The sequence below is a fragment of the Enhydra lutris genome, unplaced genomic scaffold, assembly GCF_002288905.1.
Source record: "Enhydra lutris kenyoni isolate GAN:26980312 unplaced genomic scaffold, ASM228890v2 scaffoldscaffold12, whole genome shotgun sequence".
NCBI classification, from domain to species: Eukaryota; Metazoa; Chordata; class Mammalia; order Carnivora; family Mustelidae; genus Enhydra; species Enhydra lutris.
In genome coordinates, this window is record NW_019154096.1 from 52,758,919 (window position 1) to 52,780,423 (window position 21,505).

The 21,505-nt window shown below is 44.4% G+C and overlaps 2 protein-coding genes across 7 annotated transcripts; one reads left to right on the top strand and one right to left on the bottom strand.

Annotated features, from left to right (window-relative positions):
- Window positions 1–170: 170 nt before the first annotated feature.
- On the bottom strand, window positions 171–6,095 carry LOC111145242 (NADH:ubiquinone oxidoreductase subunit B8). Of its 6 annotated transcripts, XM_022500023.1 has the most exons (6): window positions 5,561–6,087; window positions 5,170–5,296; window positions 3,790–3,889; window positions 3,222–3,377; window positions 1,130–1,223; window positions 171–769 (listed from the first exon to the last, which is right to left on the bottom strand). In XM_022500023.1, the coding sequence occupies exons 1-5, from the start codon at window positions 5,643–5,645 to the stop codon at window positions 1,131–1,133; spliced, it is 561 nt and encodes a 186-aa protein (XP_022355731.1). In that variant the 5' UTR covers window positions 5,646–6,087; the 3' UTR covers window positions 171–769; window position 1,130. The 6 variants fall into 6 exon arrangements, with proteins under 6 accessions (XP_022355731.1, XP_022355730.1, XP_022355735.1 ...); XM_022500022.1 differs by lacking the exon at window positions 171–769 and having other exon boundaries at window positions 1,037–1,223; window positions 5,561–6,083; XM_022500027.1 differs by lacking the exon at window positions 171–769 and having other exon boundaries at window positions 1,037–1,223; window positions 5,652–5,688.
- A 2,335-nt stretch (window positions 6,096–8,430) lies between these two features.
- LOC111145240 (hypoxia inducible factor 1 alpha subunit inhibitor) lies at window positions 8,431–21,047 on the top strand. Its single transcript, XM_022500019.1, has 8 exons — window positions 8,431–8,632; window positions 8,913–9,163; window positions 14,186–14,334; window positions 16,248–16,393; window positions 17,209–17,315; window positions 17,737–17,800; window positions 18,035–18,145; window positions 19,184–21,047. The coding sequence occupies exons 1-8, from the start codon at window positions 8,447–8,449 to the stop codon at window positions 19,226–19,228; spliced, it is 1,059 nt and encodes a 352-aa protein (XP_022355727.1). The 5' UTR covers window positions 8,431–8,446; the 3' UTR covers window positions 19,229–21,047.
- Window positions 21,048–21,505: the final 458 nt, after the last annotated feature.

Consider the following 21,505-nt stretch of genomic DNA (forward strand, 5'->3'; position numbering starts at 1 on the left):
TATACATATATATATAATCACATATATACATGTGATTATATATATAATCACACAATATTATATATATGTATATACATGCATGTATATACATATATATATATAATCACACAATATTATATATATTAGATACACAGATGTCTGTTTGTTAAATATATTATCAAATGTGACTGAGGACAGAAAATGAAGACAGATAAAAAGCAAGTGGAGACACTGAAGTAGAGGCATTTTGGTATTAGTACCCACCCCCTGATCTCATAAAAGTCCCTTTCAGTGCCTGGACAAAAACAAACTTGGATGGACCTGCTTTCATAGGTCATACTGAATGTGTGCTTTTTTTATGGGACAGGTTATCAGGCAGCATGACTGTTACTTTAAGAAAATGTCCCCAAAGGGACAAAGGACAAAAAGAAAATGAGTTGGTTCACTTAGCATTAAGATAAATCCTCAAAAACAGGAGCAAAAGCCATGCACAGGTTCAGAATAACTCACTGAACTGTCCTCTAATTCATAAATGTAGGATTCAGGATACATAAATGTAGGATTCAGAAGTGGATTCAAGGAATCCACACTCTTACAACAGAAAACACATTAGAGACCGTCACAGCCCCAGGTTGAGTCCAAAAACAACTATTTATCCTAGAATATACTTGAAACATGTTGAAGTACAATTTTTTAAAAAACTAGCCACTATAAAAAGGTTTTCTTTTATTGGAAATACTTTTTGTTCCAACTTGGGAACTGAGGAACGTATCTTCCTTCTTCTTCAACCCTGTAAATGGGAAAAGGAGCTACCCTTACCATCTGCCACACAACTTGAACTCTCAAATACCCTCATGGTCCCAGCAAAATTAACAAATTACCATTTTCTTGTGCTTAACTCCCCCCACCTCCCATCTTTCTAATCTCAGGAAGGGTAGGGGTTGGGAATGGGCTGCAGACAAAAAAAAAAAAAAAAAAAAAAGAAAGAAAAAGGAAAAAAAAAGGAAAAGGATGAGGTCCTCACGGTAGTGCTATTCCTGCGGAAATGAGGCACAGATACCACAGCACTAAGTTTTATTAGGGATTTCATTAAGGTTAAACCTCTAGAAATGAGGGAGTCAGTTCAGGAGCACAAAGTTGATGAAGCCACCTCAGATCTCATAATGAACCACTGGCTCAGGCTCTTTGGTGGGATCACCGCCTCGTTCCAGGTACAGATTATTATAAGGATACTGCTTTGGCCCCTAAGGAAAAAACACAGGTCAGCAAGATAGCATACATCCCAGTCAATACCTGGCTATACCCCACTCTGAGTTAACAATCACACATGGCAAATGGGTACAAGGTAGCCTTTGGTCGGACCCAGCTGGGCTGGAACAGCAGGAACTGCACTCCTCTTCCCTAATCAGCCCAAGGCAGAGAGAAAGCCTAGATTGTAAGAGAAGTGGTGCCTACACTGTGTGCGCGTGCGTGAGAGTGTGTGTGTTAGAGAGCGAGAGAGCGAGAGAGAGAGAGAGAGAGAGAGAGAAAAGGAGAGAGAAAAGGAGGGAGGGAGGGAGGGAGGGTAAGTGCTTTCTAAATGAGACGATGCATCCATCCATCCCACTCTCTCCTGGGGTCTAGACAGACTCAATCTCCTTTAAGTCACTCAGCCTCTAATGGTTCCACCACTAAAGTGGCCCAGCAAATGAGGCGTGCAGGAGCAGCGGTGGGGGAAAGCACAGAGGAGACACGGCTGGGACGTGCTTTAGGGGCTGCTGGCTTTACCAACAAACAGCTGTCAGAGAACACAGCTCAAGGGGAGGAGAAAAGGGTGATGTGCTTACAGAACTGAAAAACGGAAGAGCCACACTGTGTTTCTTGCTCTCCTGAAGTGAAGTTAGTGCTCACACCAGCCCTATGTGCACTCTCCAGCCTGGAGCCCCTGGGGCTTGGTAGGAAGGCTCATGTCAGTGCACACCGACATGCCAGCTACCATCAGGACACTGATTATCTCTGCAGAGGTAGCACTGAGCAGCCAACTGAAAACACGACAGTCTTCCTACTTTCAGTTCCTTCCTACACCATCTACCCTGTAGACAACTCCCAGATTAATCATCCTAAAATCCTAACCTTCATCATGTCATTTCTGTTCAAAAACTCAACATAGTTCCCTTCTGCCTAGAGGCAGACCAGTCATCACTGGATCCCCAACCCCCAGCACAATCTGTTATCTGGTATATAGTTGGTCTTCATAAATATTTGAATGAATGTCTTACTATACCACTGAGTCCAAATCCCTAACTTCACAGTCAAAGCATCCCAACCTAAATGACCAACTCAACTCACGGTATTTTTTTTTAACATGGCGATTTCCACACCTAATTTCCCAGAACATGAAAATTACCTGGGAACTTGTTAAATACTGATGCTAGAACCCCACCATGGAGCTACTGAACCAGGAGTCTGAATTTTTACAGCTCTCGAGGTAACCAATATAGCTAGTTATCTAGGAATACTGTATGCCCCTATTCCATTCCAGCTAACTAACTCTCCTTCTCCTTCCTTCATTCTATTTTCTCTTGCTCCAAATGTTCCCTCCAGCTTCTGCCCACCATCCAAAGTCTATACATATTTTTAGTATCTAGCATGATCCTTCTTTTCAACAGGACCACATACCTCTTAATACACAGGTTCACTACATACATAAAACTGCCACCACATTCTTGTATCTCCATTCAAATGTTACTCGTTGTGTCATTTATCTATATCTTCTTCTTATCCAAATCAAACTTCCTTAAAGCTAGACAATATATTTTCCACATCCTTTACGCTCTCCAGGATAAAACTGTCTGTGCTCGTAGTAAACCAACTGCTTCCATACCTTGTAGGACCTAGTGTCCTTCACACCTCCAGCAAAGAATAAGGTTTCAGCTCCAGATTCCTTGACTCTACCTTGAAAGATCACTTGCCAAAATATAACTGGTAAGTAAAGTCCCCAAATGGCAACTCTAGAAGACTAGTTGACTTACACATTCTCATTTCTCATCTAGTCCTAAACTGTTTCTTCTCACTCAGACTGACCCAAGAAGTAGGCATGGAGCAGTGCTCTGAGACTTGTGCCAGGTCAATGGGTGAGGCCTTCTACAGGCCTTAACAGGAAGCCAAGTGTGTATTGGCTGGATCCCTACTACAGAGACTTCATTCCCTCAGGAAACAGCACTCAGTAAATGTACCTACCAGAGCACTTCTCAGATACTCACCACAGGCTGGTAGGTGGGGTAAGTCTCCCCAACCCAAAACATGAACACCATGAAGGCCACGAAGCCAAAGAGGTGCTTACACATGACATTCCAGGAAACAGGTGTGGGGGATGTGTCCACACGGTTCCTGATATACATGTCAAGGTCCCAGTGTATCTGAGGCAGAAAAACAGTTCAATGTCAAATTCTGCTCGTCCTACAAAAAGGTGATCAGAGCCTGATACAAGGTTTGATAAAGGTACTCTACTGCCCCAGAGCAATATTCTGCAAATCAAGTGTGAGCTACTCTACTACAGAGGTCTAGGTGCTGGCTTAAGCCTAGGTTCTGCTGATCAAAGACTGCATGGCAGTTCATAATTTTCAAAGTACAGAGCTCTGATTATTTACAGAAGTCTCATTCCATGAACCACACATGGAACCTCAGACCTCGGATCACTGGATCTTGCTTTCTTAGGCATAAAACCTTACTGTTGCTTAGATAGCAAAATGCCATTTAAGCTAAAGAAAGAATCCTCACGAAGATATTAGGGAGAAGGAAGAAAGGTCAAATGAGATATGCATCTCTTACCGGTTCACCCCAATTCAACCTCAGGTCTGAGTGGTCCCAGTTATACCACGGATCCCTCTCCTGCTGTGAGCGATCAGGGAGCTTTGGGTAGTCGCCATACCTGAGAGACAGAAAAACTTCTGGAAGGGGCTTTGAGCAGCATCACTCAGTCAATTCAAAGTACCCTCATGTTAAGAGATGAGCAACCAAGTGTCACATAACTGCCTCACCTAAGGACAGAGAAACCCACTTTCAAATTAAGATCTCAGTTTATAGTCACTAAGTACAGAACTAATCACAGAAGTCCAAAGTGTAAGTAAAAGATCATGTCAAACTCTCAAACATTTTAACATACATGATAACATACATGCTTTTCTTACCTTCTTTCAATAACAGTCATGCAATGTTATAATGTTAGAGCTGGAAAGGGATTTAGCAATCAATCACTTAGATTCCCTCATTAGACAGAAAATGAAACTGAAGTTTAGTTTGAACCCAAGGTCACCCAGCTAATTGGTATACAAACAAAAGGGGTTCAGATTAGGAAAGCATTCTCTTCATAGCAAATGTGCTCCCCAACCACCGAGTTAACATACATCTCCATGTTTCAAACACCTCATGGGACTTCCTGATAAGCTGAGTTTTCCCCCAACAAATCCAGTTTCAACTTTTATAGACTGCTACCAAGGCTACAATTGTCCACAACAAAGAGACATAGGAAATGATGACAACTAGTCATGTGTCACAGAAAATGACTGGAAAACAAGAAGAAGAATAGGAGCTGCTAAAACCACTACTGAAAGAGTGATGCTAGGAAAGAAAACGAGGGTGACCGTAATCACTTCAGATAATTAACCGCAAGGCTGTTATGTAAGGGAGGGGGTAACATCAACTGGAGTAGGGAAGTTGGCTCTTTAATCTGCTTGACAGTTACTTCAACTCCACAGCCCTAACAGCAAAGAAATTTTTTAAAAGAAAGATATACACATGAACACAGAGTATCCTATCTACAAATAAGGCTCTCAAGACTGGAGTCCAGCTTCAGCGTGATCACGTGCCTGGATGACAGCACCTGAGCCCAGCAGATGCTCAATCTAAATGAAACCTCGCACTCTGGTTGAAGCCAAGGAAAGTTCCTGCTATTCAGGGGTCCTCAAGGGAGCTATTAAAATCTCGGCTTCCTCATTTGAGGAAACAGCCTGAGCCAAGGAGAAAATTGAAGTCCTCTAGGCTGCAGCTGCTCACCCATCACCTCCCACCTCCCTCCACCGAGAAAGGCATCCACACCATTGACTCTGAGGGGTCACGAGAAGGTTCAGGGAAAATGGTCAGAGTCGAGCCACCCAACCCAGCTGGCTATGTCGCATCACTACCCAGCTGCAAGCAAACTCTGCATCTCACCCCATGCCATCATCCGGGTATGGTTCGTAGTCTTCTACCCGCATATTATATTTCTTGGCGGCAGCGGCCCGTTCTTCCGGGGTTTTGGGATAGGGTCCCGGGAGCATGTCCTTCGTAATGTGCGAAGCTAGAGAGCAGAAAAGGGCGGGTCAGGAAAGACCCTGTCCTTCCTGCCGCCCTGAGGGCTTCAAGCTGCGGTGGCTGCGGCGGCCCGGGCTTCAAAGGACCAGTAAGATTCTTGACCCCCTTTTCTGGGTATACTAACTCCCAACCACCACCGCCCCGTCGCCGGACATGGCCACCGCAGTACCCGCAATACCCGCCCCCTCCAACTATCGACACACCAAACCTCAGGCACCTCCACATTCAAGCCTCGCCCGTTCTCACGGACCTGTCCGTGCACCCAAGGGCACCACGGTCCGGGTAGCCCTTTGCAGCCATCGGACTCCCAGGACCCGCGCCCTGGCCGCCGCCATCTTCACCTTCCTCTCAGTTGACCCTGCACATGCGCAAAGGCCTTACCACGGCGGCTGAGCGGGGCCAAAAGCGACGAGGGAAGCCGAGAGCGAAGGAAAGTCTTTGGGCTCCCCATAAGGGCGGGGCTTAAGTCGTTTTGGGAAGCCGCGGGGAAGATGAGAGGCTGGATAGAGGCAGAGAGGGAAAGTGGAAAGGAGAGAAAATCAAACAGGTCACTACTTTGACATTTCATATTGTTGTATCCCTTTCTCCGTCAGCTGACTTAGACACTTCCAAGGATAATGGGGACACAGAACGGGAGCATCTCAGGTGGACAGCTAACTTACCTCCCGCAGGTGCAGTACAAATCAAACAAGCCTGTCTTACTTTCTTTGACTGCTTGTCTGTTTCCTCTCCTTCACTGGCAGTTCCTCCTTTCATCCCCAAACGTGATCATTCTTCAAATTCAGCCCCTGGTCTTTCTTGCTCTTGTTTTGCAAATTGGTTGATCTCCTTCACGTAGAGGAATGATGCAACACACAAATCACCCCAAATTCTCTTCTCAGTTTTACTCCATATTTATATTTGAATATCCCAGTCACCTCAACCCAACAAATGTAAAACCAATCCTAGCACCTAAAGCAGCTCTCCCCAGACTGGCTAAAGCCTCAGATTGGCGAGGACTTGTAAAGATTTCAAGCTGGACCACAGTTAACAAAACTAGCTTAAAGAAGAATGGGGGATATTATCAGGTTTACATATGAATATATTTTCATTTTTACATAAAGAGCGTTTGCATAATTTACACAATATAAATGTACACATATTTCCAGCGACTTTTAGGGTGATGACTGTTTTGGTGCAGAATCTATTATTACAGACATTCTCAAATATATATTAGACCAATAAAAATTATGTATCCTACTTGGCATATAAATTTGGAGGAAGGGATGCCTGGTGGCTCAGTCAGTTAAGCCGCTGCCTTCAGCTCGGGTCATGATCCCAGGATCCTGGGATCAAGTCCCACATCGGGCTCCTTGCTCAGTGGGGAGTCTGCTTCTCTCTCTGCCTCTCCCTGCCCCTCTGCCTGCATTTGCTCTCTCTCTCTCTCTCTCTCTCTCTCTCTCTCTGACAAATAAATAAATAAATAAATAAAATCTTAAAAAACAAGCAAACAAAAAACCCCCAAGTTATCTCCAAGATCTTTAAAAAAAATAAATAAATTTGGAGGAAGACTACCTAACAGCAACTTGCCCTCTTGTAAATAAGCATCACTAGTTCATGTTCAAAATAATTGTACAATATCTGCATTCAATCAATAGCAAGCCCTGATCTAATTTGGATTAAGAAACAGTGTTGGCCTAATTTACTTACTATTATCAAGATATAATTCACATACCATAAAAATCATCACTTTAAAGTGTACAATAAGGTGATTTTTAGCATATTTACAAAGTTGTGTAATTATCTCCACTAATTCTAAATAGTTTTCACTACCCCCGAAAGAACCCCCATCTCTATTAGTGTATTTCCCTTACCCCTAGACCCTGGCAATCACTAATCTACTGTCTGTATGGATTTGCCTATTCTGGAAACTTCATATAAAGAGTTTCATGCGATATGTAACCTTTTGTGTCCGACTTACTTCTCTTAGCATAATATTTTTAAGGTTTGTCCGTGTTGTAGCATGTGTCAGTTTTCATTCCTTTGTATGACCAAATAATATTCTATTATATTGACATACAACTTTCTGTTCATACACTCATCAGTTGATGGACATTAGGTATTTCCACTTTGGGCTATCATAAATAATGTTGCTGTGAACATTCTTATACAACTTTTTGTGTGGATGTATGTTTTCAATTCTCTTCAGTATATTGCTAGCAGTAGAACAGCTGGATCAAGAAAGAAAGAAAGAGAGAAAGAAAGAAAAGAGGGGGAGGAAGGGAGGAAGAAAAAAAGAGAAAGGAAAGGAAAGATAGAAAAAGAAAGAAAAGAAAAAAGGAAGAAGAGAAAGAATTGCTGGATCATAGGATAACTCTATGTTTAACTTTCTGCAGAACTATAAAACTTTTTCAAAGAAGCTGCACCATTTTACATTCCCACCAGCAGCATACGAGCTTTCCAATTTTTCTGCATTCTCGTGGCTGTGAGTGGTATCTCATTGTGGTTTTGATTTGCATTACCTTGATGACTAAAGATGTTGAGCCTCTTTTCATGTGTTTATTGACCATGGTATCTTCTTTGGAGAATTGTCTACTCAAGTCTTTCATCTGAATTGGTTTGACTTTCTATTGCTTAGTTGTAAGAATTCTTTATATAGTCTAGATACAAGTCACTTATCAGCTATATACTTTGTAAATATTTTCTCCCATTCTATGGATTATATCTTTTGTCTAGGTCTTCAGAGCAACCTTTCCCCAACATCTATCAGTCTGACAATTGCTTTTCCTTCTGATTTCTTAGGTCAAGAGTTTGCTTCTCTCCCCATCCACGACTGTACAGTTTAATGCCCCGCTAAACTGGCCTCCTTTCTCTGCTTCTTGTGTAGGCCTGGGCACACTGACGCAGCAATAATAACTTGGTGTATTGGTTAACCAGGTGATCAGTGGGTCTAACCTCTGCGCCCCAAGACTTCACAGGCCGAGCTTAGGGTGTAAAGCTGTAGGTCACCATGAGGAGGCGCTCCCCCACGCCCCGGTTCCGCGTTCTTTGTGTCTCTGGACCGCTCTCGCGTGCGTCCATCTCTATGGTTTCCGTTGTGTTTTGTCCGGAATGGGCGGAGCTTCCGGTTCCGGTGGGGCCGGCTGTAGCGACGGAGATGGCGGCGGCAGCGGCGACGGCGACGGAGGCTGTGGCCTCCGGCTCTGGAGAACCCCGAGAGGAGGCCGAAGCTTCGGGCCTCGCCTGGGATGAGTCCCAGCTGCGTAGTTATAGCTTTCCGACCCGGCCCATCCCCCGTCTGAGTCAGAGCGACCCCCGGGCGGAGGAGCTTATCGAGAATGAGGTAGGAGGCGGGGCCCGGTCTGAAGGGGAGGCGGGGAGGGACCAGGTTGAGAGGAGAGGTCACAGGCGAATGATGATTCAAGTGGGGGACTGTCAGGGCTGTGGATTAGGGCCTAAGGGAGAGTGGAGAGGGAGACGAGGAGAAATGGAACTTAAAGGAGTTTGTGCTTGTTCACAAGAAAGTATTCACAAGTAGGGAAGTGGTTGGAGTCATGGGATAAGAATCCACCAGCTTCTTGGGATGACTTCATTTGTTTTTTTCACTTGTTGTTTTCACTTAGGAGCCTGTGGTGCTGACAGACACAAATCTTGTGTATCCTGCTCTGAAATGGGACCTCGAATACCTGCAGGAGAACATTGGCAACGGAGACTTCTCTGTGTACAGTGCCAGCACCCACAAGTTCTTGTACTATGATGAAAAGAAGATGGCCAATTTCCAGAACTTTAAGCCCAGGTCCAACAGGGAGGAAATGAAATTTCACGAGTTTGTTGAGAAACTGCAGGATATACAGCAGCAAGGAGGGGAAGAGAGGTAAGTTCCCAGATTGTGGCTTCCCATTGAATCTAGAGCATTCTTTTTCCTGTCTTGTAATTGTTTGAGCATATGGAGGAGTTGGGTGAGCTCCCTAGTTTGAGAGATGAGAGAATGATTAGACTTGAATTGTCACTCTTTCATTCTTTGTTGTCTTCACAAAGTGACAGTCACAGTTGCCTAGAAGGGTTAAGTAGGTGAGTAAAACGAGACGTTGTCTGGGTGAAAACGACAATGAAGCTGAAAGCATGTGCCATGTTCAGAGTGAGAAGTCCTTACTTGACTCTTGTTTCCAGTTAGGAGTGCGGTCCCTGGGTTGCCAGATACTTTCATTTTCAAGAGAAGCCAGAAATTAGGATTTTTTTTTTTTAAGTTTTTATTTATTTACTTGACAGACAGAGATCACAAGTAGGCAGGGAGGCAGAGAGAGAGGAGGAAGCAGGCTCTCTGTAGAGCAAAGAGCCTGATTCGGGGCTCGATCCCAGAACCCTGGGATCATGACCTGAGCCGAAGGCAGAGGCTTTAACCCACTGAGCCACCCAGGCACCCCAGAAACTGGGATTTTTATTTAAAATTTTTTTGACCTCAGCAGCTAACTCAAATTTTTAAAAAAGCTGCGGGGTACCAAACAAAACCAGCTGTCATTGGATTTAGCTTGAGATTGCCAGTTTGCACCCTGTGTCCTAAAATATTGGGCTGGCTGGGGACAATTAAAGCTAAAAAATTTTTATAGATTGTTGTGATTCTTGGCTGAAGGGTGTCAGGGTCCCCTAGATTAGGGGAGATCGGATTCGGTTGCTACGGAGTTGCACATTATACTAGAGATGGCAAATACAAGACGCACTCAGAAGTGACTCTTCTTCTGTGCTTTCATCTTCATATGCGAGGCCAGCATATAAAGACCTACCTACCTCGGTAGGTCCCAGACAGCATTCAGTTCTACACTGTAACATTGCTTCTGGGGAATTGCTTTCGCTGAGTACTTCATGGTGAATGACCATCTCCATCTCACACTTGGTGCCCAACCCTGGGCTTCCTTTAGTCTCCTGCCTCAGTTCTTTTCCTGACTCTGTTAGCAGCCTATGGCTGCATGAATGGATTTGAAATATCTTTTTTTGTGTTTGTATGTCTTCCTGACACTTAGTGGTTATCACAGTGCTAGAACTTTGACCAAAAAGAGTTTCCAGGGTTACAGCTGTGATTGATGAGTTCTTTATGTCTTAAAAAGACTAGTGTAAGTCATCTTCTGCTTAAGTTTCCTCAAATTTAACATAGCATGTACATGTGTATGTGTACACATCCCCAGGGTTGCGAGAGAGGGGTCGATTTAAATGGTGCTGGTGGAGTGTAATTCCATTGCATGAACATTTGTGCTGGAAGGAGCATGAGATGAGACACCTGAGTCCTGATTCCTCAATCACTTCAAGTTTCTTACCTCCTATAAGGAGAGCAGTTTGCCTTATTAAGTACAAGTTATGAGTGTAGTTTTTATGAGTGATTCAAGAAAAATCTTTTCCTATGCACGAGTTTTGCCTGACCAGCTTACTTTACCACCGACCAATTCCACTTTGGAATTGTACGGGTTGTTACGATTCAAGGAGTTCTATAATTTCTCTTTGAGCTCTTTTGACCATTTACTGTTCTGATGTAATAGGAGTTGTTTGGATTCATGTTTGGTGAGTGTTCTGCCTCTTTCAAAGTTACTTGACAAAATTTTTGTATGATATATTTTATAATTTCTGAGGAAAGGTTGCATTTGAGTCTTGAGGGTTCTTTGTCCCCCAAAAGGTAGCTAGTGTTTAAAACTTACCAAGATTTCTAGTTAATATTGCCTTAAACATCCTGATTCTAGGCACTGAGATACTTTTGAGCCATTTGAAGTAACATTCTTGGGACTAGAACAGGGCTGCTTTTGTGTTTTGTCTTCGTGTTTGCCCTTTTATTGATGTCCCCTGTGGGACTTGAGCACGTGTCTGGGTTTTCACATCCCTTAGGTAATTTCTGATGTTCCTCCGTGATTGGGTCTACAGAAAGCCTGATGAGTCTTTCAGCTGTAGAAGGCTGCTACAGAGAGGTGGCTGAATTAGTTAAGATAAACAAGCCAGAGGCAGTGACTTGAAACAACAAAGGTTTATAACAACAACAGTCGTGCTACATGTCCATCCATGTCCATTGTAGGTCACATGAAGGCTCTACTCTTATGTCATCTTCCTTACTTTGGGACCCAGCAGCTACTATCTGAAACCTTGCAGTTGATTAGCAGAGGGAGAGAGATGTGGTGGCAGTGAGTACTGCTTCTTCAAATTACAGTTTGGAAGCGACATAAGTCATATTTGTGGACATATCATTGGTTAAAGCAAGTTGAATAAGCAAGCTTGGCTTCAAGGGGATATAGGAGAATTAACTCTCCCACAGGGAGGGAACTAGATCTTGGTGAACAGTAATACAGTCTAACATAAAGGCCATCGAGGGCCAAAGAGGATGTCTGAAGCTCTGAGAGTTTCTAGAGAAAGGCTGAATAATCATTTTAGACTCTGAATAGGTGTTGAGGAATCTGAAATTGTGTGAAAGTTCTGTGTGTATGTACATTTTTATGGAAACATTCCTTGGATTCTTAGATTTATGCTGTGACCCAGAAAAGGTTAAGAATAATTTCTTTTAGGGGCACCTGACTGGCTCAGTTGGTAGAGCATTCAACTCTTGATCTTGGTCTAGATCTTGATCAAGATCTTGATCTAATGATACTATATGTGGAAAACCCAAAAGACTCCACTCCAAAACTGCTAAAACTTGTACAGGAATTCAGTAAAGTGTCGGGATATAAAATCAATGCACAGAAATCAGTTGCATTTCTCTACACCAACAACAAGACAGAAGAAAGAGAAATTAAGGAGTCCATCCCATTTACAATTGCACCCAAAACTATAAGATACCTAGGAATAAACCTAACCAAAGAGACTAAGAATCTATACACAGAAAACTATAAAGTACTCATGAAAGAAATTGAGGAAGACACAAAGAAATGGAAAAATGTTCCATGCTCCTGGATTGGAAGAATAAATATTGTGAAAATGTCTATGCTACCTAAAGCAATCTACACATTTAATGCAATTCCTATCAAAGTACCATCCATTTTTTTCAAAGAAATGGAACAAATAATCCTAAAATTTATATGGAACCAGAAAAGACCTCGAATAGCCAAAGCAATATTGAAAAAGAAAGCCAAAGTTGGTGGCATCACAATTCCGGACTTCAAGCTCTATTACAAAGCTGTCATCATCAAGACAGCATGGTACTGGCACAAAAACAGACACATAGATCAATGGAACAGAATAGAGAGCCCAGAAATAGACCCTCAACTCTATGGTCAACTAATCTTCGACAAAGCAGGAAAGAATATCCAATGGAAAAAAGACAGCCTCTTCAACAAATGGTGTTGGGAAAATTGGACAGCCACATGCAGAAAAATGAAATTGGATCATTTCCTTACACCACACACGAAAATAGACTCAAAATGGATGAAGGATCTCAATGTGAGAAAGGAATCCATCAAAATCCTTGAGGAGAACACAGGCAGCAACCTCTTTGACCTCAGCTGCAGCAACATCTTCCTAGGAACATCGCCAAAGGCAAGGGAAGCAAGGACAAAAATGAACTATTGTGATTTCATCAAGATCAAAAGCTTTTGCACAGCAAAGGAAACAGTTAACAAAACCAAAAGACAACTGACAGAATGGGAGAAGATATTTGCAAATGACATATCGGATAAAGGGCTAGTGTCCAAAATCTATAAAGAACTTAGCAAACTCAACACCCAAAGAACAAATAATCCAATCAAGAAATGGGCAGAAGACATGAACAGACATTTCTGCAAAGAAGACATCCAGATGGCCAACAGATACATGAAAAAGTGCTCCACATCACTCGGCATCAGGGAAATACAAATCAAAACCTCAATGAGATATCACCTCACACCAGTCAGATTGGCTAAAATTAAGAAGTCAGGAAATGACAGATGCTGGCGAGGATGCGGAGAAAGGGGAACCCTCCTACACTGTTGGTGGGAATGCAAGCTGGTGCAGCCACTCTGGAAAACAGCATGGAGGTTCCTCAAAAAGTTGAAAATAGAACTACCCTATGACCCAGCAATTGCACTACTGGGTATTTACCCTAAAGATACAAATGTAGTGATCCGAAGGGACACGTGCACCCAAATGTTTATAGCAGCAGTGTCTACAATAGCCAAACTATGGAAAGAACCTAGATGTCCATCAACAGATGAATGGATAAAGAAGATGTGGTATATATACACAATGGAATACTATGTAGCCATCAAAAAAAATGAAATCTTGCCATTTGTGACTACGTGGATGGAACTAGAGGGTATCATGCTTAGCGAAATAAGTCAATCGGAGAAAGACAACTATCATATGATCTCCCTGATATGAGGAAGTGGAGATGCAACATGGGGAGTTAAGGGGGTAGGAGAAGAATAAATGAAACAAGATGGGATTGGGAGGGAGACAAACCATAAGTGACTCTTAATCTCACAAAACAAACTGAGGGTTGCTGGGGGGAGGGGGCTTGGGAGAGGGGGGTGGGGTTTTGGACATTGGGGAGGGTATGTGCTATGGTGAGTGCTGTGAAGTGTGTAAACCTGGCGATTCACAGACCTGTACCCCTGGGGATAAAAATACATTATATGTTTATAAAAAAAATAAATTAATTAATTAAAAAAAAAGATCTTGATCTAGATCTTCAGATCTCATATTTGGTATAGAGTTTATTTATTTATTTATTTATTTTTAAAGGAATCTTTAAAATAGCAAGTTTGGTGTTGAACAGAGCTCATAGGACAGGCAAGGATTCAGTTCTGTGAGAATCTCTCTTGGTTGACACTTGCATGGCTGCAGCTGGTCTCTGTGGGAGGTGCTGGTGTGGATTTGGATTTCCAGATGTAGGGAGGCCATGCCAAGGGACTGTGTATGTGCACTAATGGGATTTTATTCTCGGGAAATGTAGGTTGTATCTGCAGCAAACACTCAATGACACTGTGGGCAGGAAGATCGTCATGGACTTCTTGGGTTTTAACTGGAACTGGATTAATAAGCAACAGGGAAAGCGTGGCTGGGGACAACTGACATCCAACCTACTGCTCATTGGCATGGAAGGTAAGAAACTTTCAGAAAGCAGCATAGCTTGGAGTCATACAAACCTGATTTCCAAGCTTGTCTTCACTCATTTGCTTTATGACTCTGAACAAGTCATCTAACTTTAAAATCTCAGTCTCCTCTTCTTTGAAAGGAATAGCTTATAAATCACTATGAAGATTAAAGAGATAATGTATGTAAAATGGTTAAGCTAGTTTCCCGCACTTTAAAAAGAAAATTAGTTCTCTTTTCCCTTCCTCAGTTGCTGCATGAGCGTCTATACTCAGGTATGATGGGTCTTCCTGAAATACTGTTCTTAATCTATTGGATTTGCTTGTATTCAGAAGATTTTTTATTCCAGTAGAAGAGGAAAGTTTACTTTTCCAGTATAAATTGAACGTTATCTTTTGAATGTTAATGTATTTATGGAGTTAAATTCAAAAGGTATAAATAGGTGTGTAATGATAAATCTCTCTTCCGCTCCTATTTCCCAGCCTCCCGATAACCCTCCCTGGAGGTACCACATGTTAGTTGCTTGTGTATACTGCTAGAGGATTTTATGTATACACAAGCAAATATGTGAGTATGTTCATTCTTTTTTCAATAGAATGAGAGGAGAGGCCTTTGAACTCTAGTTCAGAGGAACAAGAGGCTTCCAGTACAAAAGAAGTAGAGCTGCTTACTGGCCAGGGTCATTGTCTTGTTCTTGTTTTTATTTCTGGCACTAGCCCAGGGCCAGGCCCATAATAGGTACCTAGTAAATGGTGAATAAATTGGATTAAACAAGGAAGCAGAGTAGTTATTTGTTGTCATTCACCACTGGGTTCTGAAGTCTCTCCTTTGTTCTTTCTTCAGTTTTGGATCCTTTGCTGCCAGTATTAATAAAGATTTCTAGCAGTGCAGCTTATGGATTGCACCTCTAACCTGTCCCTTTGAAACCAACTCTTGATTAACCTGCCAGGAGCTAGTTCTGACCTACTTAGCTATAAGTTTTTCTTTTGCCTTCCTGCCCTTTGCGTAGCGTGCACTGAAGCGGATCCCTCAGGTAGAGATGAGAGAGCAGATCTCCTCTGAGGATGCGCATGAACTCTTAGCATTTATGAAAGCGGCTGTCTTGGCCCACTCAGGCGGACCAGGGAATGTTTTCTGAACTCCGTGCCCTGCACAGGGCCCTCAGCTCTCAGGGATTGTGCAAAGGATAAACAACAGATAAGGTCCCAGTTACAAAGAGTAGATGGAGCAAATATACACTAGTGCAGAACTAATTCAAGTTGGCATTTAAAATAATTCGCCTTACTCAAATTATACAGCATTTCAGGAATCTGATATGCTCTCCTCATGCCTCCACGACAATTAACAGCCTCCGTGTTGCTCTAAGAAGTATTGCATCCCACAGATGTGTTGAAGTGAGAACAAAGGTTGAGAATCTTTGAGCTCCAGAAGAGCTACTCAAAGCAAGTACATATTCATACAACTTCAAGTGACTGATTAACTCCATCAAAGACGGTTACGCATGCATTGTTGATACCAGTCACTTCAGTTGTTTGTTACTCCTGTTTTGTTATCCTTTGATTCTTGCCATAGTCAAGATGCGTACAAGTATGCACAGTGTATTACTTTGCCAGACTTGTGAATATCATCTTGATGTGCTGCTGCTTCCAGTAAAGGCAGAAGCATCATTTATGAAAGTTTGCTTTGCTCTGATTGATGGTGAACCATTAGCTAGCGATGGTTTCTGAACAACTTATTGCCCACTGAAAGTTTAACAGTTTGCTGAGAGTTGTAATTGCAGTCGCCCCAATTGTGCTTGAAGTTTTGATTAGAAACCCTTAGCTGAGAGGGCAGGCTGGGTTTCTCTCCAGCATTGGGCCTTGTGTTCTAGCCTCTGCAGTCAAGCCACCGCTCTGAATAAGAAAATGTCTTTCCTCCTACAGGAAATGTGACACCTGCTCACTATGATGAGCAGCAGAACTTCTTTGCTCAGATAAAAGGCTACAAGCGATGCATTTTATTCCCTCCGGATCAGTTTGAGTGCCTGTACCCATATCCTGTTCATCACCCATGTGACAGACAGAGCCAGGTGAGCTTGTGTAGTCTGAGGAGGGTATAGCACTCCTTTGGGATCCAAGGTTGGCATGTCTTTCCCCTTCCCTGTGGATAAACTCAGGATAATTTCACAGTGTAGCTCACATATTCCAGGCCCTTGTGGTGGTCCTCCTTAGATGTTCATAAGGATAAACAGTTCTGTCAAGGTAATTCTGGAGGGCAGACCCCATCACTGATGCTGGTGGACTCTGGTCACCCTGTTTGAATGTGTATGTCTCCATTGGGTTTAGTAATTGCTTTCTGTTGTCATGGATGCCGCTACTTTTTGATAAGGAGAAGGGTGAACAGAATTGTCATATGTCATTTACTGTCTTTCCTGGATCTAAAAGAAGTATGTGGTTGACTTTATGGCCAACCAGGGAGGGCTTCTCCTTTCTTGAGAGAACTGCCTCGCCACTTCATGTAGAAGTTTTTGCTGACAGGAATATGTGTGTGGGAGAAAGTTTCAGAAGATTGGGCTGTAGGGTGCATCCTCATTTCCCATGTCCAGGCCATGACTAGGTTTTCTGACCTGTGAGCTGTGATGATTGGCTTCTGACCTCAGGAGTACCGAGTCCCAGTATTCTTTAACACTTAATTCTCAAGCCTGGCTTGTCTTACACCGTTCTCTGAGAGAGAGTGTATATGTTTAACATGTGTGTGGTATCTTCTGCCGGATATAAATTCTAAACACATCTTTTATTCTTAAAGCCATCTTTTTATCACTACCAAACTAGCACATCGCAGTTTATATTAATAAAGATTTGGCGATTGACTGATTTTTTTTTTTCTTTTTCTTGAACCTCTCAGGTGGACTTTGACAATCCTGACTACGAGAGGTTCCCCAATTTCCAGAACGTGGTTGGTTATGAAACAGTGGTTGGCCCTGGTGATGTTCTTTACATCCCAATGTACTGGTGAGGAGGGGGTTAGGACTGGGGGCTTTTTGGGAGCTTTCTTTCCCATTCCCCGGAAAGCTGTATTTGTGTCCCTTCCAAGTTGTGGCAGAATTGGTTTTATGTGATCTACAGAAAGGTCGGCATATCCAGATGTGACCATACTGAACATGGGAGAGATGACAACACAGTCTGTAGGACAAGATGACAATTCCTCAGGTCCAAAGAGATTCCAGAGGCTTGAGGCTGAAGAAACTGTTCTTGGCTCTTCTGTATTTGGAAACTGAGCTGAACACCCACTGCCTCTGGTCCCAGGGTGTGTTTGGCAGGATGAATGTAAAGATAATGTGCTTGTCATTTGTTGTAGCCGGACTTTACCTAGTTTTCTATCTCTCTCTAAGGAATATTGGTGGCAAACAGGAGCATGTTTATTTTCTTGCAGGTGGCATCACATAGAGTCATTACTAAATGGGGGGATTACCATCACTGTGAACTTCTGGTATAAGGTGAATATGGGTTTTTTTTTTCCTCCCTAGATGGGATTGGGGTGAGGTAGGTGTAATAATTTGGGGGCAGGGTGGGGAGGTTGGCTCTCTCTGAAAGCGATTTCCAGGTCTTTGGAGAGATGAAGAGGGGTGGGATTGAACTGAGTTTCTTAGAAGGGTTAAAGGCGCTAGAATGGTGGGTTACACTGAAGCCTGCTGCTAAAGGCATTTCCTGAGCTGCTGCTTCCTTTGCAGGGGGCCCCCACCCCTAAGAGAATTGAATATCCTCTCAAAGCCCATCAGAAAGTGGCCATAATGAGAAACATTGAGAAGATGCTTGGAGAGGCCTTGGGGAACCCACAAGAGGTATGTGGCTGCCCCAAGGTGGCACTCCTATGGCCCAGTGGGCAGAGTGACCAGGGAAAGTCAGGATTGATGTCACATTCTCCATAGCTCTGTTTCAGTATCTGGTGTCCTTTCTCTCCATAGAGGTTATGGGCATGTTCAGAAAAATCTTTGTTTTCTGGTGAGAGTTGGGCTTGACTGGTGGATCAATTATAATCTGTTCCATGCTAGTGGTAATGTTCCCCATGGGGCTTGTGTGCCAGCTGGGGACCCCTGGGGGGATTCTTCTGGAATGGGAAGCGAGCGGTAAAGTATCTCCTCACACTCTCCCAGCTGTGCCAAGGCTGCTCTAGGTAATGTTGAGACCTGCTTCCCACACAGGTGTGCCAGTGGCCCATTGGGGACCTAAGGGAGGTATTTGTAATGCTCTTGCCTTCTTCCCATGGATAGCCTCAGCATCCAGAGGACCTGTGGGATTGGAAAGTGGCTCCAGCCCCAATTGCGGGTTACCATTTCAGGATACAGAGGCATTTAACCTTCTTAAAGCTCATTTAAGAAACATGCAGGTGGGGCGCCTGGGTGGCTCAGTGGGTTGGGCCGCTGCCTTCGGCTCAGGTCATGATCCTAGGTCCTGGGTTCGAGCCCCACATCGGGCTTTCTGCTCAGCAGGGAGCCTGCTTCCTCCTCTCTCTCTGCCTGCCTCTCTGCTTACTTGTGATTTCTCTCTGTCAAATAAATAAATAAATAAATCTTAAAAAAAAAAAAAAACATGCAGGCACTCTTAGGTTTGGGGGGATTATTGGCTCCTCTGACCTTATGTCAGTTTGGTGCTATTTATAGGGTATTGTGAGAGAGAAGGTAACATACAAGAGGGACCCAGATGAGAGGGTCATGTCCTGGAATATTTTCCAGGAAGAGAGTAGGTTAGTGTGTTTATAAGATTGAACGAAAGCCTTGTCCCTGCCCTTGGTTGGACATAGAATGCCTCCAGACACACCATGTCTGGCTCCAGGGCCAGGGGACAGGCAGTTCTGACTGGCTCCTCATGTCTCTTCACAGGTGGGGCCCTTGTTGAACACAATGATCAAGGGTCGATACAACTAGCCTGCCAGGAGTCGAGGCCTCCTGCCAGGTGACTGCTAGCCCGTCCACACCGCTTCATTGATGAGGACAGGAGACTCCAAGCGCTAGTATTGCACGCTGCACTTAATGGACTGGACTCCTGCCATGGCCCTGGAGGCAGGTGTTTGGGGCAAGGCAGGGTGGTTGGCGCTCCACTCCCATTTGGAGAGACTTCTTGCCCTTGCCTCTGTGCCCCAGCATCTTCCCTCTCTGCCCCCACTAAGGCCTGCATTCAGTGTGTGGAGTCCCAGCTTCTGGTTGTCATCACGTCTGTGTGCGTCAGTCTGTCACCCTTGGGATGAGTGTGCGTGTGTGTGCATGCACACGCACGTGTGTATCTGTTCCTTGCTTTCTCCTTCTGAGTCAGGATGCCACTGCTGGCCCTTGGGCCTGTCTCCTGCAGCCTCAGTGCCTCAGCCTGAGAGAGAGGAGATGGTCTCGGATGCCCACTATATCTGGGCTGCGGGGCCAGAGCACTCCTGACCACCAGGTCAATCTGCCTCCTTCCAGTTTTCACAGTCAGGCTCTAGGCTGGGTGGCAATGGTTACTGGGACTCTTCATGGGCAGAGTGAGAGGGGGACTTGCCTCTGAGAGCCTGGATAGCCTTCCTGTGAGAGAATCAGAGTTCCAACTTGGACCTTTCAGCTCAAGCCATACATAAAAAAACCCTCGGGACATGAGAGCCAGGGATTATGCCTAAGTTCCAAATTGCAGACACATACAGCTTCTCTATTACAGCACCAGCTCCAGCTCCCCGTGCTGAGTACCAGGGGAGTTCTCTTAGTAGTGGCTTCTCTAGGTTCTAGGGCTATGAGCCTCTGTGTGGATGTGTGTGTGATATGTGTGCACACACACACGTGCATCTGTGTCCGTGTCCACACTGGCCTGCCTCTTGGCTTACTGAGTTTCTCCACTGCTTAACCTTGTCCAGTGGGACACACAGTGTAAGCCCCAGGGAAGTACTGCCTGGCCTAGCCTAAAGCTTTTAAACTCAGTTTTAGCCATCGGACGCTGGTCAGGTCTCACTGCAACCCACCTGAGGCTGAGTGGTGAGAGCCTCCAGGTCCTGTGACCCTCCCTGCCCAGGCCACGTCCTCCACTCCTGCGGAGCCTCCTGGTCAAGTAAATGAAATGGGGTCAAGCCTAGGCAGCCAGCTTGCCACCTGTCATCCACCTCAGGGCAAGGACAAAAATACAGCCTTGCCTCTTAAAGCCAGCGCCTCTGCCAGACCCCTCTGTAATGTTCCACAAACACCCTTGAAAGTCAGGGCAGCTGATGATGGAGCACAGAAGTGGAATTTCTTTTCCTGTTCATTGTTACTTGTGGGAACCCCTCTCAGGGCTGCAGCTTGGAGCTGGGTACTACACAACCCAGAGGGCCATCGGTCACATGATTCAGTAGAACTGGGGCCACTGGAATTGGGCAGTATGGTGGCCCTGTAGTCCTGTGTCTTCTCACCTCCACTCCCATCTCCATGCCCCTTCTCTCTGGAAGGAAAGAGGAGTTGGAAAACTCTGGGGTTTTTTTGTTTGTTTTGTTTTATTTTTTGCCAAAGGTTTACTGTCAGCTTCTGAGCTGTGGCTCTAACCCCCAAAGCTCAGTTTACAGTTACAGTTAACAGCGCACTGATGGACTGAGAGGATGTATGTGTGTGCGTGTGTGCACCTGTTTGGGTATTGGGGTAGGGGTGTTTATTCTTAGTACCCCATTCTGGGGTTCTCTGATGCAGCGTGGGTGTGCAAACACGGTACCTTCTCAAGTGTAGTTCTTTCAAATATAGCCAATGCTGGAAAATGTGATTGCAGTGATCTCCATCCCTCCATCTCTTGGGAAAGAGGAGTGCAGCAAAGAAAACAAGGCAGACAGAGGATAAACTTCAGCTTTGTTCTCCTTAGGAGGTCTGCCGCGCCCCTGGCTCAGCGTTCAGGGATGTGGGCGATGTGCAGCAGGGAGGCATGTGGCCCTCCGCTGCTCCTGGCTGGGTGCTGTGCTGGCACAGATCTGACCTAAGGCGACTGGGTGTGGGGGGAGGGTCCTTTACAGGATTGGTGCTGACCCTTGGGTAATACAGTAGTGACCCTGATTATTAGACATTCAATTTCTGCGTAGTGCTCTCATTTTTGTTCCTCACTATCCTGCAAGGTAGGTATTTCCATTTCACAGCTAAAGAAACGGGCTCAGAGGGGTTTCAGTGATGAGTGGCAATCAGGATTTGAACCTACTGTTCATTTGACTGCAGAGCCCCTGCTGCTCCCTT